General features: G+C 40.9%; 1 protein-coding gene across 2 annotated transcripts in view; it reads right to left on the bottom strand.

The window, feature by feature from the left end:
- The window catches only part of MAN2A1 (mannosidase alpha class 2A member 1), a 166,141-nt gene that overhangs the window by 138,844 nt on the left and 7,670 nt on the right, over nt 1-19,627 (bottom strand). Inside the window, exon 2 of one of the 2 annotated variants that reach the window (XM_028102691.2) lies at nt 231-488. In XM_028102691.2, coding sequence (XP_027958492.1) covers nt 231-488 — 258 coding nt within the window. Of the gene's footprint in view, nt 1-230; nt 489-19,627 lie in introns of those variants that run through there. The other variant, XM_088023423.1, reaches the window with a different exon arrangement.

Below are 19,627 nucleotides of genomic sequence, written 5' to 3'. Positions count from 1 at the left end.
CCATAATCACAAAGAATAAAAATAATAAAAAAAATTAGGGAAATATAGAATTACAGAATTTTATCACTAAAAAGAACTTTAATGATCATGTGACTAATCTAGTCACTTTACAAAAACAGAAACTGGAATCCAGAGAATTTAAGCAACTTACTAAGTTAAAACAGATACCAGATCAAAAAAGAAAGAAAAGCAAGAAAATCCCAATGATCATTAACGAATGCATACATTACCTGCACATCTGAATTCCGACTTCCACTTTGCAAAGCGAACGAACAGTCTTCAGGGTCCACTACAAGGGACAATTGTTTTGATGGCAGAAGAGGTGCGCCAGCACCTTGGCTGAAATTGCCTTGTGAACTTTTTGGACCATCCTCCACAGACTCACTCAAATTGATGACCGAGTCTCTAATATTTGAGATGATCTCATTATTCTCAGCTAGCAAACGCTCCAAATGGTCTATTTTTTCTTGCAACATTGAGAGCTGGCCCTACAATAAAAAAGAAAAAGGCAGCTATATGAAACTCTAATATAGCTCTGCTGAGGCACACACATTTTTTTTTTAATTATGTGCCTGCCCAAGAGGGCAGCCACTCACCCTTCACTTTCCACTTTTATAAGTGGGACCACAAAAAGCGTGGACGGTTGGTAGTGTTGAAACAACAATTTACAACAAAAAATCTTCATGGCTGCAATCTTTGTTTAATCGTATTTTAAAATGTGCAACAGAAAAACCAAAAATATTTTGGGATGTATTTCCTATTGCCCCAAACCCAATCCTAAAATATCTGTTGAGTTCTCTATAATAGCTAAGTATAATATATTATGTTCAGGCATGAAATTTTAAATTTCAGTTAACTGATTCTAGTTACTTGAAAGGGTCAAAAAGTATGAACCTGAAAAAAATCATTCCATTGTAGTAACCCTAGTGGACAATCCTAAATAAGAAATATCTACAGGAAAATCAATTAGTCAATTCTGAATTAGCCATATGCATGAAAAATAACCATGCTATAGGTCACGTAGACTGCTTCTCCTACATTGTGTGACTTTAAGAGTTTTTTGGGTTTTTTTTAAAGATTTTATTTATTTGACAGAGAGAAAGCTAGAGACAGAGCAGGAGTGGAGGGGGAGGGGCAGGGAGCCTGATGTGGGGCTTGATCCCAGGACACTGGGATCACAACCTGAGCAGAAGGCAGACCCTTAACCGATGAGCCACCCAGGTGCCCCAACTTTAAGGTTTTTTAATTGATCCTCACATTAAGAGGCTTGTCATCTTTATAATATAAACCTTGTTGTAGAGAGTAATATTTCAGCTTATGAAAGCAAGGACAATCTTTGTCTTGTTCATTCCTATATCTAGGGCCTTAAATACATGGTAGATACTTAAATATTTGTCCCATGGCCCTTATATTTCTGGAACTCAACAATAATTCTTTAGTGAGCACCCAGTGTACCAGGCAAACGCTACATGCTGGGAAGACAGATACACATAAGATATGGGTCCATACCTGAACACAAAAAGTGACACTCTCACAAGCAACAGCCTACCCAAAAAGTCCACACTAGGGTTTAATAAAATAACTCTATGCCTAGTGAACAAATAACTCTGGACACCCAAAAACAAAAGTTCTATCACCAGTAAATAACAGGAAGACAGAAAGGAGGAATGAAGTAACAGGAGGACAGTAAGAAAGAGGAAGGGAAAAGAGAAAACACCTGAACGTCCAAAGGTAAAGTACTGGTCAAATGGTACATCTATATCATGGAAATGTTCTCCGTCACTGAAAATTTAGAAATATTAATTCCTTAAAAACAGAAATATACTAATCACAGACCTGTACCCCTGAAACAAATAATATATTCTGTTAATAAAAAAAAACCAGAAGTATATGGGAAGGTACTTTCAGAAGATACAGTAGAGAAAAAGTTTAAAAAGCATGCATAAAAAAATAGTAATCTGATATCATCCTTTTTGAAAAATAATTATGGAAGACCATAATCAAGATGGTAAAAACTGGTTATGGGTATTTATATTCTTCTTTCGTCTGTTATGAATAGCTGCTGACTTTGTAATAGGGAAGCCAGGAGAAAAAAAGGATTCTACTTCCGTGTTAGAGGCCAGTTCAACAAGGGGAGGGGAGAGGTCAGCGGACTGGTGTCTACCAAGGGAAGCCCACTGGAGCCAACTGTGTGAAACTGACAGAAGTCTGAAGGGACTAGAGAAGATATTTTGGAATGAGAAAAGAAATATCCAAAATTAGAAGCAAGTCAGCAGGCCATTAATTTTTTGGGGAGGAGGAAGGTGGGAGAAAAGATGACACTGGGGACAAATATCCAAAGCCAGAGACAAGAAATATTAAGATGGCCTCCACACACCTGAAAGATGCTCTCCCAGGCCTACTGAAGAGGCATGGGACAGAAATAGCCCCTATGTGTCAAAACTGCTGTCCTATAAGCCAACTGTCTCCTCTGGGGTGGCATGCTAGGTCTCCAAGAGGTAGAACTCTGAAGAGTATTTATCAGCATATTACACAGAAGCCAGAAGTACAAGGTTTTAACACAGAACTCATCCTGTAAGACAAGCCCCATTTCCTCTAGTGAAAAGCTAGAGAAAACCTGCATCAGTTCATGACTAGACATGGCACAGCAAAGGAAACAGGATGCATCAGTGCAACACCAGTTCAGGGCTCAAAGAGAAGCTGGTTGAACCACGCAGATTCCAGGTCAGCAAAGCTATTGAGCAGTATCATACTACAAACCCTTCTTTATCAGCAGACATTGACGCTGGTTGAGTGGTTCTCAGCAGAAAGGCCAAAGTGAGTCCCCTTGGCATAACCCAAAGCTCACCCAAAGAAGCTTAAAATGTATGAGAGTCAGGCATGCAGCTAACTTATATTTATTTTTCTAAACAGACATTCTATCAAAGGCTGTCTGAAATAAAGGAAAAACTTTTCTTCACTTATTATCAAAACACTGCTTTTTGAAATCACTTCTGATGAATTCTGTTGAATATTTCCAATACTGAAGATACAAGTCTACTTCAGTGATGCTTGCAATTTCTACCACAGCAGGTAACAAGAGTAAATCAAGTTCCTGATTCCAAGCAGAATTAGAACATGTTGACTTGTCTTGCCTCCAGTAAAGCTACCCTCCTCTATAAAGTAAAACTTAGTCTAAAATACCAGCACCCTAGAGCTTTTAAGATGCTGCATGCTTTATCGTATGATAAACTTACAGTGAGTGTATAAATTAATACAGGGGTGCCTGCATTTCTCCAGACCTTTCTGTATCAGGAAAAGATAATTTTGGAGCCATGCATACAGTTCAACAAGCACACACTGAGAAAGAAGAGGGCTCTATCTAGGAATATTCTTACGATGGCCTTAGTCCCATAACCCATGGATGAGAGTATTATTCAAAATAAACACTACAGGAGAGAGATGTTTTGTGAAAAACAATCCAGAAGGTACCAAAGACGACTTTCGATCTCATGGTAGCTTTAAAGATACAATTAATGATCAGTACCTGGAATTCTGTACCGAATTAATAAGTCCATGGAGAAAATTGTGGTCTGGGGATATGTCAGCAGAATGGTCTAATGAAAATAATTTTTTAAACTACATTATGCAGTGGAATAAAATCTCCCCCCAAATGGCCGAAATTCTTGAAATACACACACCTCATAAGCAAATTTTGTATATACGGCAGAGAAGAGTGGTATGGCCTTAAAAGGATGTGCTTGTATTCTTCATTAAAGTAACAGAAATCATAGATAATGTTTCAATTACACTGACAAGTCAAGGAATACTGATAGTAATACCGAAAAAGACAATTTTCTGTAGGGTAAGAAAATCACTTGTGAGAAAACCATTTTATTCTTTGATTTGCCAGTCAGTTCTATAGGGAGGCCATGGTGTTGCACGGCGGAGGAGTGGAGAAGGAAATCATGATATTTGATTTACTTTGATTTTGATGAAAGAGAAAAATTGAGCAAAAAAAATCACTAATACGAATGACTTTTGAGAAAGAAAATTTAAAGCCTACTACAGGCAAAACAGGATCAGAAACCACTCAGTCCTATGAACAAAATCAATCAATGTACACCTACAGCTAAATCTGAAAACTTATGACATAATTATTTGCCCCAAGTAAGCACTAGCTGCCGGAATTGGCATCACTGTGATCACTCAAGCTCAGCTGAATCTGCACATCAGCATCTTCCTTCCTGTTACAGTAGAAAAAAAAAAAATGCATGCCTTTCCCCTTCCCCACTTCAAAGGCCAACACTTAACTGGTGAGCTCCAAACCCATCTCTCTCAACAGCTCAAAGGCTGGTATTCTTTTGGTTAAAACTCTCTCAACACTGCTTCATCAAACTCCCTTTTTAAAAGTAACTCATTCTCAATTGTGTAACATGTAACTTCAGGTCAAGCTATATGAAATTTGCCATTCTCATAAATCAAAAATAGTAAAATTCACAAATCTCCTATGGTTCAACTTAACATGATATCCTATCTAAAACATCAAACTCCAATGCTTCCCTTAGCCCCACGATTCCCTTCCCGAGCCCCAACGCCTTCACAGACATACAGAGATTATCAACAGTCTGTACTCATCACCCCCCTTCCTTATAAACTCCCATTCCCTCATCTGCCCATTCCAATCAGCATCTGCCCACCACTCCACCAAAACTGCTCCTGCCAAGTCCCCAAAGGCTTCCATGTTGTTAGTGATGATAAGCAAACACTGCCCCCCCCTACTCATCATCTCAAGGAGCATCTAGCATTCTAGACCATTTCTTCCTCCTGGCAACATTTTCTTCACTTACTCCCAGCCCAGCATGCTCTTGGGGTTCCTCCTGCCTCCTGTTTATCAGTCTCCTTCTCCCCCCAGCATCTACATGACAGAGTGCCTGCCTCAAGGTTATTAACACCTGAGCCTTCTGCCTTCTATACTATCTTCAATTATCTCATCCACTCCATGGTTTAAATTCCATTTTTTTTTTGTACTGATGTCTCATCTATATTTCTATCTGCAGCTGAAGCCTCTTCTCTGAAAAACAAACCCATCTGTCCTAACAACTATTCCACTCAACTTGGTTTCAAACTTATGTCCAAAAGATACCCTCCCCAAAAAAGCCTTCTACAATCCTCAAATCTTCAGTAAGTAGCTTTAATCTCCATCTAGTTGGTCACTCCCAAAATCTCGGTGGCATAACTGATTCTTCTTCCTTCCTCACCGTGTTCATACATCCAACTTACCTGCAAGCTCTTTCCTTACTACCTCTAAAATACTCGATGAATCATTCTACATCTCTCCCTCTCAGCTGCAACCACACTGATCCAAGCCTCCAGCAACCTCTCCTGCCTAGTACACAGCAGCCTCTTAACTAATTTCCCAGTGCTAAGCTTACACCCTTCAACCATGCCCTACACAACTGCGTTATCCTTCTAACAATCCAGTGCTAGTTTCTCACTGCACTTCTACTACAATCAGTAAACACCTGCATCTATCTATCCCTCCCCCAACGTAGCTTCACCCTGATCTCATCTCAGTTGTAAGCTAGTTCTCCTCCTCAAACCATCTCAAGACCTTCATACATGTTCTCCCTTTATACAGTGCTTCAAATCTCACCTGAAACATTCCCTCAGCGCAGCCTTCCCTAGCCATCCTACTGAAAATAGGCCTTCTCGTGTTATTCTCTAGGTCTATTTTTTGCTTCTTCCACAGCCGTTTTTTACCTATTTATTCATGTATTGTTCCCCATCTTCATCACTAAATGAATCTCTATATTGAGAACAGGTACCACAGCTGTTTTATTCATCACTGTACCCTGATGCCCAGCACAATGCCTGATGCACAAAAGAACTGCAAATATTTACTGGGGGGCGGGGGGGGGGAGAAAAAAAAACATACTAACATTTTTTTCTAAGACAAGGAAGTATTAAATGTCATTTTTTGGCACACAGCTTACACCAAAATAATACGAATAAAAATAAAACACTCTTAACAATTTTTTTAAGAAAGAAAATTCACAAAAATCTTCTCTGTGACCCAAAAAGTAGGTAAGAATGAGAAGGAAAGTCCTGAATTATAGGGTGATCTTCATTGACTGAGAGGGAAATGGTACAGAAATTGAGCTGTTTGGCCACAGAGTGACAATCATGACCTTGTAAGTAGGATAGAATATGCAGCTCCTCTTCGAGGGCAGGCGAAGATTATGGACTTTGTACAGTCCAACCAAAAGCTTTAACGTTCACTACTCTCAGTAATCAGCGTTCACTGGGCTCTAATTCCAACTGATGCACGGAATAAAGAGGGTTTGGTAAAAGAACCCAAGGCTGATTCTGAAATTCTTCCTACCACAGTAGTGATAAAAGATCTTCACTCAACCAAATCAAGTTTTCTAGTTAAGAGAACGATAGATAAAATATTATGATTTAAAATATAATCACCAATGGTGGGATTCAAAAGAAACAAAATTTTACTGGAATACATATGTGTATGTACGTCTGAAACTCTAGCTCCATATCACCTGTCATTCATGCTTTCTTTTCCCCCTTCTTGTCAGATTTTGTTAGATTCAGTATATCACTCCATCACATCAAGATCTCTCTGGGCCTGGATTCTGTCATAAAATGTGCCCACCATGTACCAATGTGATTGGGTAAAAGGCTCTAAGAGTAACCATAAGAAGCATCTGAAAGGCTGCTCAAAACTACAAATCCCAGGAGTGCCTGGGTGGCTCAGTAGGTTAAGCGTCAGATTCTTGGTTTCGGCTCAGGTCATAATCTCAGGGTCATCAGATCGGGCCCCAGTCGAGCTCCATGCTCAGCGGGGGCATCTGCTAGAAGATTCTCTACCTCTGCTCCTTTCCCTGCATGCGTGCGTGCATTCTAATAAATAAATAAATCTTTAAAAAAAATTACAAATCCTAGGGATCCACCCTGGAATCTTGGAAAGGGCCACAGAAACTACAATGTTACATTCCACAAGTGACTCTGGTGATCGGACAGGTTTGGGACCTACATCTCCAACTTCATGCACGTCAGTGAAATATCTAAGATATACCAGCCAATAAGCCATTTGGCAAATCACCCCCAAACTACCTGAGAGGGTAACATAAATCACAAACCTGCACCCTTGGATAATCTGCTTAAATGGATATTAATTCTCTTAATTATCCTTGTACCATACTCCTCCATTTCATGCTTTAGGATATTATACCTCACCACATTTTTATTTTTAATAACTGCAAATAATGAATACCTTTATTTTAATAACTCCTTTTACCAGATAAAGGCAGTTGAGCTAGATGGTTAAGCACAAGAACTCTGGGTCAGACTATGTGGGTTCTAATCCTAGGTCTGGCACTTACTAGCACTATGACTTTGAGGAAGTAACTTAACTTTTCTGGGCCTCAGTTTCCTTTATGGGCAAAATGCAGTGCTAATACCTATTGCTTGGAATGGCTGAAAAGAACTTAGCACAGGGCCTGCCACCAGGTAGGCATTCGAGAAGACGTTACCTTTGCTGCTGCTGCTACAATAAAAGTATAGCTTTCTAAAAATCACTTTGGGTTTTTTTTTTTTTAAAGATTTTATTTACTTATTTGAGAGAGAGAGCGAGAGAGAGAGAGAACACAAGCAGGGGGAGAGGCAGAGGGAGAAGCAGGCTCCCCACTGAGCAGGGAGCCCTATGTGGGGCTCGATCCCAGGACCCCAGGATCATGACCTGAGCCGAAGGCAGACGAGACGCTTAACCGACTGAGCCACACAGATGCCCCTGGCTTTGAAAATCACTTCAAAGGGTACCACTTTCCAGGGCACAACAACTGTGATTAAGAACAGGCCCTAAAGCCAAGCCAAGAGTAACGTCATCAAAATGGCAGCAAGGAGACCCCAACCTCCATCCTCCACAAAGATCAACAATGAAACAGCTATCCATGAACAAAAACAGCTGTGGGACAGCTCTGGAGTCTACTTATAAAACTTCGGCAACACAGTGGGACAAAAAAACTGAAAATAACCACACAGAAAAAAAAAAAAAAGACTGCTTTATTTTGCCTGCATTATCCCATCCCCCAGGTCGGCAATGCTCAATGCCAAGAGGGAACTCCCCAGCCGGAAAGAGTTCCCTTTGCTAGGAAAGAAGAGCAGGGTAAAACAGGTTCCCCTGCCACTGGGAGCACCACACAAAAGGACACAAAGGGACAACTAGGAACAAGGAAGAAAAGCAGGCGCTACCAATAGTAGCCACACAGCATGAACAAGAATGGTTCTGTGACCTGCTCTACAGACAAACCCAGCAGCTTTCACCAGTGAAGGAACCAATGGCCAGCACAGCTGCCATGGAATCCCTGCAGATTTTACCAGTTTTCACCCAACCCTTGTATTGGCATTTGTTGATGCCACCCACCTGTGGCCCTCCTGCTCTCTCCCCACTCAGCCCCTCTGGAACCTAGGAAACACGCCAGCAGCCAGCCAAGGCCTCTGTGGCTGCTCAAGTGCAAGACTCCAGCCCAGATCCCAATGGCTGATCCCCACTGCCATGGAGCTAGCCCCTCGAGCTATGCACTTGCAGGCTGCCAACCTGCCAGTTGTCACCAGTCTCCACTGCCTGCAAATGTTCAGGAAGAGACTGCAGCAATAGGAGAGCAAGCCGATAGCCAGGGCCTCCACAGCTGCTTGTGAACATGGATGAAGTCCCTGTCTTTGTCACTAGCCTGCACCATCATGCTCACCTGGCATCAGACACTCCACCTGTGCAACTACACATCCCCTGCTTGACCTCCACCACCAGCCTCCACTGCTGTGTGCCCATGGTGAGAATGAGCAGTCATGGTAATACCATCAACAACCAGGTCGCCTGCAACTGCCAGTGCACCCACAGTTGGCCCCAGCCTTTGCTGCCTGCCTTGGATCCCACCACTACATGTATGTGTGCAACTAGCCCCTGCCACTACACAGGCCTCTCCAGCTGAGTAGGTGCACACAACCAGGTTTGGCCACCATGGCTGTCTGCCCCAGCTCCTAGCCACTGGGCCTGGAGGTGCCAATGAGGACACAAGCAGCCCTTGCAGCCACTGCTGACACCCTGGAGCATTTGCCAAGAACCACACAGTTGTCAAAGCTATGGACCCCAGCAACCTGAGCCAAAGAGACATCACGCCACCCTCAAAAGAGATGCTGCCACGTGCCCCTACACTTGGTGCCCCGCACCACTAGAACTGGAGTCACAGGTGCTAGACCTGGGGACATGCTGGGATCACTAGCATGCTCCAATGTCCCCTCTCCCACACAGGTGAAAGGCTTCCCTTAGCAAAGTCAGTCCATAAAGTCTGGAAGAAGTGACTGCTTCTTCAAAAGCATAAACACCTGTGCAAAGTTATAGGCATCACTAAGGCTCAGGATAACATGACTCTACCAAAAGAATATAGTAAACCTCTAGGAACTGGTCCCCCCAAAATGGAAATACAGCTATTGCCCCACAAACAATTCAAAATAATGTTCTGAAGAGGTTCAGAGTTACAGGAGAATACAGATAAACAATTTAACAATATCAGGAAAACATAAGAACAAAATGAGAAGTTCAACAAAGAGACGGAGAACATAAATAAGAACCAAACAAATTTTGGAGCTGACCAAAACAATGACTGAACTGATGTCAACAAAGAGCTTTAACATAAGACTTGACCAAGCAGAAGAAAGAATGAGTGAGTTCCAAGACAGATCAACTGAAATTATCCAATCAGAGGAGGAAAAAAGAAAAAGGAATGCAAAAGAGTAAAGAAAGCATACATCATCTGTGAGATACCAACAAAAGAACCAATTTGCAAATTATTAGAATTCAAGGAGAAGGGGGCAGAAAGCTCATTTAAAGAAAAAATGGCTGAGAACTTCCCCAGTCTGAAGAGATATGGATATCCAAGTTCATGGAAATAAGAGGTCACCACACCAAATCAACTTAAAGAGATCCTCTCCAAGACACATTACAATTAAAGTGTCAAAAGTCAAAGAGAATCTTAAAAGCTGTAAGAGGGGAAAAAGCTTGCTACATTCAAAGGAACCCCCATTAGACTACTGGCAGATTTCTCAGCAGAAACCTTACAGGGCAGGAGAGAATGGGATGATATATTCAGAGTACTGAGAGAAGAGAAATGCCAACCAAAAATACACCACCTGACAAAGCTGTCCTTTAGAAATGAAGAAGAGATACAGATTTCCCCAAACAAACAAAGGCTAAGGTGGAATTCATCACCACAGCACCTGCCTTACAAGGAAAGCAGAAAACAGTTCAAGCTAAAATAAAACACACTCCTTAGTAACATGAAAACCTATGAAAATATAAAACCCACTGATAGAAGTTAAATATACAGTCAAATTCAAAATAATACTTTAATATGGTGGAATGTTAGCCATTTAATTCTACAGTAAAATGGTTAAAGGACAAGAGTATTAAAAACAACTACAGCTACAGTAATTTTTTTTTAATTTTTTTATTGTGATGTTAATCACCACATATTATATAATTTGTTTTGGTGTACTGTTCCATGATTCATTGTTTGTTCATAACACCCAGTGCTCCATGCAGAATGTGCCCTCCTCAATACCCATCACCAGGCTAACCCATCCCCCCAGCCCCTCCCCTCTAGAACCCTCAGTTTGTTTTTCAGAGTCCATCATCTCTCATGGTTCATCTCCCCCTCTGACTTACTCCCCTTCATTCTTCCTCTCCTGCTATCTTCTTCTTTTTCTTTTTTCTTAAAATATGTTGCGTTATTTGTTTCAGAAGTACAGATCTGTGATTCAACAGTCTTACACAATTCACAGCGCTCACTGTAGCACATATCTTCCCCAATGTCCATCACCCAGACACCCCATCCCTCCCACCCCCAACCACTCCAGCAACCCTCAGTTTGTTCCTGAGATTAAGAATTCCTCATATCAGTGAGGTCATATGATACATGTCTTTCTCTGATTGACTTATTTCACTCAGCATAACACCCTCCAGTTCCATCCACGTCGTTGCAAATGGCAAGATCTCATTCCTTTTGATGGCTGCATAATATTCCATTGTGTATATATACCACATCTTCTTTATCCATTCATCTGTTGATGGACATCTTGGCTCTTTCCACAGTTTGGCTATTGTGGACATTGCTGCTATAAACATTGGGGTGCACGTACCCCTTTGGGTCCTTACATTTGTATCTTTGGGGTAAATACCCAGTAGTGCAATTGCTGGATCGAATGGTAACAGCTACAGTAATTTGTTAATGGATACACGATAGAAAAAGGTAAGTTGTGACACCAAAAACATAAAAGGGAGGGTAAAAGAGTAAAAGGGTAAGGTTTTTGTATGTGATCAAAGTTATTATAAAATACACCATTATATCTATAAAATGTTCTATGGAACGTGTCATGATAACCACAAAGCAGAAAACTACAGCAGATCCACACAAGATAAAGAGAAGAGAATCAAAGGCATACCACTATGTAAAATCACCAAGTCACAAAGGAAGGCAGCAAGAGAGGAAGAAAGGAACATGGAAACTACAAAAAAGCCAGGTGACAATTAATAAAATGACGTTAAGTTCTTACCTATCAATAATTACTTTAAATGTAAATGGACTGAATTCTCCACTCAAAAGACAAAGAGTGGCTGGATAGCTTTAAAAAAACCAAAAATCAAAAAACAAGACCTAACTGTATGCTGTCCATAAAAGACTCACTTCAGCTTTAAAGGACACACATAAACCCAAAGTGAAGGGTTGGAAAGAGATACTTTATGCAAGTACATGTATGCATACACACACACACACACACACAGTGGAATACTGTTCAGCCATAATAAATTAAATCTTCCATTTATGACAACACAAACGGACCTTGAGGATACACTAAGTGAAATATGTCAGACAGAAAAAGTCACATACTGTATGATATCACTTACATGTGGAATCTAAAAAAGTTGAAATCAAAGAAACAATAGAATGGTAGAGGTTGGGAGGGGAAACGGAGATGCTGATGAAAGGGTATAAACTTCCAGTTATTAAAAAAAAAACAAAAACCCTTCCAATGATAAGATGAGTCAGTTCTGGGAATCTAATGTACAGCATGCTGATTATAGTTAATACTGTACTACATAAAGTTGCTAAGAGAGTAAATCTTAAATGTTCTCATCATAACAAAGAAATGGTAATTATGTGACATGATGAAGGTATTAGCTAACACTATGGTAATAACCATTTTGTAATACATAAGTGTTAACCAAATCAACATATTGTACACCTTAAACTTAATACAACGTTCTATGTCAATTATATCTCAATAAAGCTGGAAAATAAAATAAGATAAAAAATGAAGCCAAGCCAAATATGAATTACAGCTCCACTACCCCAAAGAAACCTTGGGCAAGTTACATAACTTTCCTGTGTCTCAGTTTCCTCATCTGTAATGAAAAATACCTCACCCATAGCGTGGTTATGAGTGTTAAATTAGTGAGCACATACTAATCAGTTTAAATAGTGCCTGGTGTGGTAGGCAGAATGAAGGCCACCCCAATGATGTTCAGGTTCTAATCCCTGAAACCTGTGACTCTGTTACTTTACCTGACAAAAGGGACTTTGCTGATGTGATTAACTTAAGGGTTTGAAAGATGGGGAGACTGTCCTAGAATATTGACAGGCCCAGTATAATCACATGGGTCCTTACAACGGAAATACAGGAGATGGAAATCAGAGTCAGAGGAGATACAAAGAAGGAAGAGGTGGTCAGAGTGATGCCGTGCTGAACGGGGCCTGGAACCAAGGAATGCAGGCAGCCTCTAGAAGTTGGAAAAGATGAGGCAACGGATTCTCCCCTAAAGCCTCCGGAAGAGAGACAGCCGTGCCAACATCTTGATTTTAGTCCAATAAGACCCATTTCAAACTTCTGATCCCCAGAACTGGAAGATACACATTTTTCTTGTTTTGTTTTTTTTTTTTAAGCCACTTTGTCTGCTTTGTGACAGCAACAGTTGGAAACTAATACACGCAGTAAAGAGCTGACCCTATATAAATAAAGCTTCCACTGACTGGCCCTCTTAGAGGAAGTCTGTCCAAATCCCCATCAGAAGAGTTGGAGAGCTGTGAGCCTCAGCAGCCAAGAGCCCCTGCAATGGAGCAATGAGAGGTGAGAGCATGTGACTCTACAACTTGGCTCCCAGGGCCATGTTTTAGTCTCATGAGGCTCTACACCTATCTCTGAACAGAGGAGGCAGGAAAAGACTTAACAGTTAAAAATATTTTTCCAGGAAAGAAACAACATCTTCACCTTGGACAGGTTTAGGGGAATGAATAAAAAGGGTTTTAAGGCTACTCTGGAGCTATGGTGGGGCAATAGGGAGTCAATGCTGTGGTGGCTTGGACCGAGGTGGTGGAGGACAGCAACAGGATGGGACAGGACAGATGAGCTAGGAAAGGGAGGTACAGGGAAAGAAGAAAAATAGCCTTTGCATTTTGTTTTGTTTTGTTTTTTACTGAGGCAACTGGGAAGATGGGTGGCATTGTAGGGAAATCAGGAGTGAGTCCCGGGAAAGGAGCCGAGGGAGAGGCAAAAGTTCTGTTTTGGAATGATGAGACAGCTCAATGGTGGTGTCAGGTAGAGACATTACATCTCGAAGTCAGGAGAATCTCTATTTGAGTGGTCAGTGAAAATATGAATTTAAAGCAGTGGCGACAAATGGGGATTACCTATAGAGAGTGCACAGATCTGCCTTTAATAATTGTAAGAGGCTCACCAGGCAATTCTCACACATCCCCGGTTAAGAACCACTGTATGAAAGCTAAATATAAAAACAGTGATTTGGTAACAGAGTCTTATTTCCAGCAGAGTGTCACCGTTACTGCAGTAGCTCCAAGTCAGGCAGCCGCTATTCGACTATATGAAAAATCCTGCTATTTATATTAAGTCAGATTGCGGGCACTCAACAGGAAGGCATTTTGGTTTCATAAAATGACAAGAAACCCCTCAAGTGACCACTCCACCCTTAAGATGTGTAGTGCTGAGACCAAAAAGAGTGTGAGCTGAGGCCCTGGCCATAGTCATGCATGCAACACTACCAAGTTGTAACAAGCCACAAACCACAGTGACAAATGACCTTTTAATGGTGTTTCCCAGACCTGAAGCTTATCATGCCTTAATCTTTTCCAAGGTATTAATTGCCTTTGTGCTTCCACTGGTCCGTTCAAAGAAATAATGTACTCACCAAATGAACACAAAGAGCACTTAATTATTAATTACATAACACCTAGCCAAAACACGGGAGCGATGGGCTTTGCCTTGGCAAATCAGTACTCATCAACCTCACACCTGCCTACGTGTGACGTCAGTAGAGGCTACTCAGATACAGGTATACAACAAGAGTGCCAAGGGACGGTGAAGGGAAGAGCTGGGACTTCAAGCTCACCATGCCCTGCCCTGGCAGGGAACCCTCAGCACTCAGACGCTGCCCCTGGGTAACCGCTCTGCAGCTGTCAGAATCACTGTGCCTCCCAGCCCTGACCTAGAGTAACAACAGGCCACGCCAGTTTTCCCCACCCTTGTGAACCCCATCCTTTCGCCACCTCCAAAAATGTGGTCAGGACTCCAGTTGCTGGCGCTGTGTCCAGGCTCCAGGACACACCTCCAACCCTACCCTAGGAGTTTCCAGATGTAAACTGAGATTAGAACTATGAGGCACCCCACCCACACCACCCCAATGCAGCTGCACAAAAACCACGTCCAGCTGAGGCCACGTTTTAGACACCACGCTATTGTGTATAAATCGAGATGCTGCAAAACAGCCATCTTTTTTAAAACGATTATTAGAACAAGGGCTTGTAAGCACACCATGTTTCGATTATAAACAATTTTCACACAGTGCAGCTTTATAACTTTCAAATACATTTAATAACTGCAATTAAGTGGTGCTAAGCAAATTAGGTGTTGACTAACAAAATTTTTTAACCCAGCACTTCCCGAACTGTTGTGTGGAACATTTCCTTTCTTTATATATATATATATTTTTTGCAAATTATTTTTTTTGAAAACCGCACTAATTTTACTTCTACGACATATTTTTAATGTACTTCTATTCTTCTATATAGCACTCTGAGATAGTCAACAGTGTATCCCACCCAAGAACATGCATGAATGTTCACAGGATAGGCTTTCAGACGGCAACAATTCTCAGGGAACCAGGGTCATGCTGTCTTATGTCATCTGGTCTATGGCTGCTGGTTGATGTTGCTAATTTGTCTTACATTTTTTGAGATATGCCTGCCTTTATGCACAAGGGTTGTTATTATGTACTATTTATACCACCTAAATTCATTCTGCATGGATGAATGGCATATATCGTATTTTAGGATCTGATGATAAAAGTTCCATCAACATACATTTACCCAAGTAATTTTCAGAAACACATTAATGTAAAAAAAGAACAATTGTTGGTAGTGGAAAAAGCAATCAACCTAAACATTGTTAGCCTATTAAAATAAATGCAACTGACATGTCTAAGATGGTTTTTCATACAGAAAAGTTTTGGGGTCCTCTGAAGACAGTGTTAAATTTTAAGTAATCAGCCTGCCTCCGATGTTATTTACACTAATCATTTCCTAAAAAAGCCCATTCTATTCCTTACAGACAGGAGAAAGGAAGTGTCTAGGCAAGCTCCATCGGAATTATTACAAATTCTGAATTTCCTAACTTTTCATTTCGAGCAGCAAAGACTCTCAAATTTCACAAATCCTTTCCTACAGACTTTATAAAAGTCCATCTGAACCATTCAATCTACAAGGGCAAGGTGGGGCATGGTAAACACCACAGAAGCAACAAACATAATAGAAAGGCACAACAGAATATGTAAAAATATAATGAAAACAGATTTCTAAGTATCATACAATCAGCTATAAAGATGAGTTAAGGATACAAATTTCTCGGGTTCTTCTTAAGTTTTTTTTTCTTTCTCTTCAACAATTATTGGTTAGATCTTTTCCCTAAAAGTTAGAAGAAATATCCTGCATTTTAAGTGTTGTAGTCATTGGGCCCTACAAGTTTTCAAAAGTTGGCCTTGGGCCACAGACAGTTCTTATCTGTTCAGTTTGAGCAAGGGAGGATTTGGTCAGCCACTAATCAAAAAGGGCTCTTCTTTACTATCAACAAGAGGCAGTTTGGGGGTACTCAGAAATCTGTCTGATCTTCAAAACAACCCTGAGCTATGAAGCCCCTATTTCAAGTGTTGCCTTTTGATCTTTAATAAATCCATCTCTCTTCATCTCTCCCTCTCTCTCTCTCTCTCTCTCTCTCACACACACAATCTATTTTCTGTTCTTATAACCTAGAAAAAAAAATCATTTCACTCCATAATTTGGGCCAAAAATTAGAAGGGTCTTTTTTAGTTTCCTACTGAAATGCTTCTTTGAAATCCTTCCTTATGATAGTCTTATCTTTTCTTAGGTATGCTGATCAATGAGCTGGTTTCTGACAATCTGAATACAAGCTGCTTCATTTTATTAGCATCTGCTACACAATCATCTTAATACGAGAAGCGCAGCTTTTGGCTAGAAGAAATGTTCCTCGGCTGTCTGCTCTCTTCTCACAAAGCACAGTCCCGAGTGAGCTCATCCACTCTAACTATGCTGATGACTACCAGATCAGCATCTCCCTTCACCTCTCACTTGGGCACTGCAGCCCACTTGGCTAATTCTACTAACACCCACCTTATCATACACGAACCTGAGGTTGGCTCCCCAAACCAGGTCATCTTCCAAACTATCCCCTTCTGCAAAGGGTATTAGCTAATTCTCCAAATGCCCCAAAGGGAAAAGGGTGGGAAAAATTGTTTCATTCAAGCCACACCCATAATTACCCTTTATAGAAATCTGTTAAAAAGCCCTGATGCACATATGTTAAGAAAAAAGAAAAAGAAGAAGATAGCAGGAGGGGAAGAATGAAGGGGAGTAAGTCGGAGGGGGAGACGAACCATGAGAGATGATGGACTCTGAGAAACAAACTGAGGGTTCTAGAGGGGAAGAGGGTGGGGGGATGGGTTAGCCTGGTGATGGGTATTAAAGAGGGCACATTCTGCGTGGAGCACTGAGTGTTATGCACAAACAATGAATCATGGACCCCTACATCAAAAACTAATGATGTAATGTATGGTGATTAACATTAACAATAAAACATTTAAAAAAAAAAAGCCCTGATGTTTCTTTTACAAAATACCTGCACATTTTTCTCTTCCTCTTGATTCTAGCCATTTCGATACTGGTATAGGGATTTAGTGCCTTATGTCTATATTACCTTAAACAGATTCTCAGCTGCCTTCCTGCTTCTGAGTCTTCCTACACACTGCTACCAGAATAATCTAGATTGAATACTCTTAGCTCCCTTCCAGGTCTAAAATTTTTTATGAAATTAATTCTCCAGCATGATTTTTCTCAAGCAGCTTCCTAACATACTCAATAACTTTGAATGGCTCCCTACCATCTGACTCATGTAACCTCTCAGACTGACTCCCAGGGCAATTAACAATCTGATCCCAAACTACCTACCATGTTTCCCCAACTACTTCTTACAAGCACCAAAGATTCCAAATCAAACCAATCTCCTCACCTCTTCTCAGGGTGCGAGGCTCCTTCATGTCCCAAGCCTTAAGCACGATACTGCACACTAGGAATATTCTTTCTCCCTTCAAAGTCCTACCCAGTCAGAAAAGCCGAGCTCTGGCCTCAGGTCCTTTGGTCAACTTGAGCCAGGCCACTACCAGAACTTAGTGCTGAATTTCCTTTAAGGCCTCCACCCTTATGCCAAGAATAAGAATTAAGGTCATGGACTCTTATTTTATTTTATTCTTAGCTCCTATATCCCCAGAACCTACAAAAATACCTGGTACACAATGGTTACTCCATAAATCTGTTCATTGGCAATAACTAGCATTTACTGAACATGTACTATGTGCCAAGCACTATTCTAACTTTTTAACATTAACTCTTTTAATGAGTAATTAACACTCAGCTGTCTCTAATTGTTTCACAAACAACAGTTGCACCGCCTCAAATAACTAAGACGCTCTTGCAAAGCAAGAAACATTAGCTAGTACATCTACTGTAATTTCCACAGTACCTAACACAAAGTAATTCTCAAATATATACCGAGTAAAGAACAATAGAAAGCACTGAATTACAGGCCAGGATGCATACCCCGGGTATGCTAGGTTAGGGGACCCAGGGCAAACTGATGAAGCCCAGTTTATGTGTCTCAGTGTCCTTCTCTGAAAAATCAAAGACTACATTATCTGATCTGGAATAAGCCTCCCTACTTTAAAATTCTGTATCTGCCTTTCTCATATTATGACTTTTCTAGGGGTGCTGGTGACTATTAAGAGAATGACTACCTCCATAGAGTCTCAAAATGCAAATTCAGAACTTTTTTAGGGAGAAAGTAATTCTAAGAATAACTCCTATTCTCTGGCTTCCATCTTCTAATGTTCTACAGGTAAAAATGTTACCACGAAGGCCAGGACCCACAAATCCCACAGTTTTTCATACTTGAGATATGAAGGAACAGGGGTGAATTGCTGCAAAGTCTGTCTTCAGCCCCAAAGTACAGCCTCACCCTGAAGGAGGAGAGCTACCCATCATAAAACAATCAGTCCTGGAAGAAAACACGTTTAAAAGAAAAAAAAAATCACTGACAAATTCCCCGGCTCTCAAGTCTCCTGATTCAGGACAATGAGGTTCACTGGTGGGACTAGGTCACATTTGGGACCTGCTCTGTCCTTGGAAAAAGCATTTCATTTCTCTTCACTCCCAAAGGTAACCACCTGCAAAGGAAGCCAGTGAGAAAACCATGCACATGTGGAAAATGCTGAAATGCATACATTTAAAAATGGAAAAAAATACTTAAAAACTGCAACACCACTCAATGAGACTCATTACACTCATTTTTGTTCGGACTAAGTGTACTGCAATTTAATGATGACAGTAAAATCTCTGAGGACACAAATGGGGTGGTGGCCTGTGCCAAAAGGAATGAAGAAAGTCACACATAATCTTCAGGAAGCATGAAGAAGGATCAAAATTAGCAGGAATTAATTACTCTTTGATGAGTAGCAGTCCAGTGCCCCTGGAGGCAGACATCCTGGTAGTTCTCTGCCTCCAAGGTGAGTAGCCTTCAGGGTCCCAGAGAGGACTGCCAAGTTCCATCTTTGATGGACCCAGGCTCTCCTTCCACAACCCTAACTAACCCAAGCTGTCTGATTAAGCTCAGAATTCAGCCCATCTGTGAATTACAGCCAATCCAAAATACAATAAAGTCATGGTTTTCGACCTTGAGACTATGGATCAATTTTGCAGAGTTCGTGCCCCAGAACCCTCTATCCCAGAGCAGTCCTGTAGTGAGAAGCCTGCAGGTGATAGAGGGAAACAAATTAAACATGTCAAGCATGTCCATGCTCCAGCACAGAGGTTCCCCAAGGATACTTGGAAATCTATGAAACATGTATATAATACCAGTTTTAAACCACACTCTCAAAACACAAACTAAGTTTCACTAATGCTTATCTAATAACCAGGTGACAAGAATTTTGTTTTCAATACAC

The sequence above is a fragment of the Eumetopias jubatus genome, unplaced genomic scaffold, assembly GCF_037043125.1.
Source record: "Eumetopias jubatus isolate StellerSeaLion01/CBP00866 unplaced genomic scaffold, mEumJub1_p1.0 scaffold_5, whole genome shotgun sequence".
Lineage (NCBI taxonomy): Eukaryota > Metazoa > Chordata > Mammalia > Carnivora > Otariidae > Eumetopias > Eumetopias jubatus.
The sequence above is the reverse complement of the archived record's forward strand: the minus strand, read 5'-3'. Positions and strand labels throughout refer to the sequence as shown.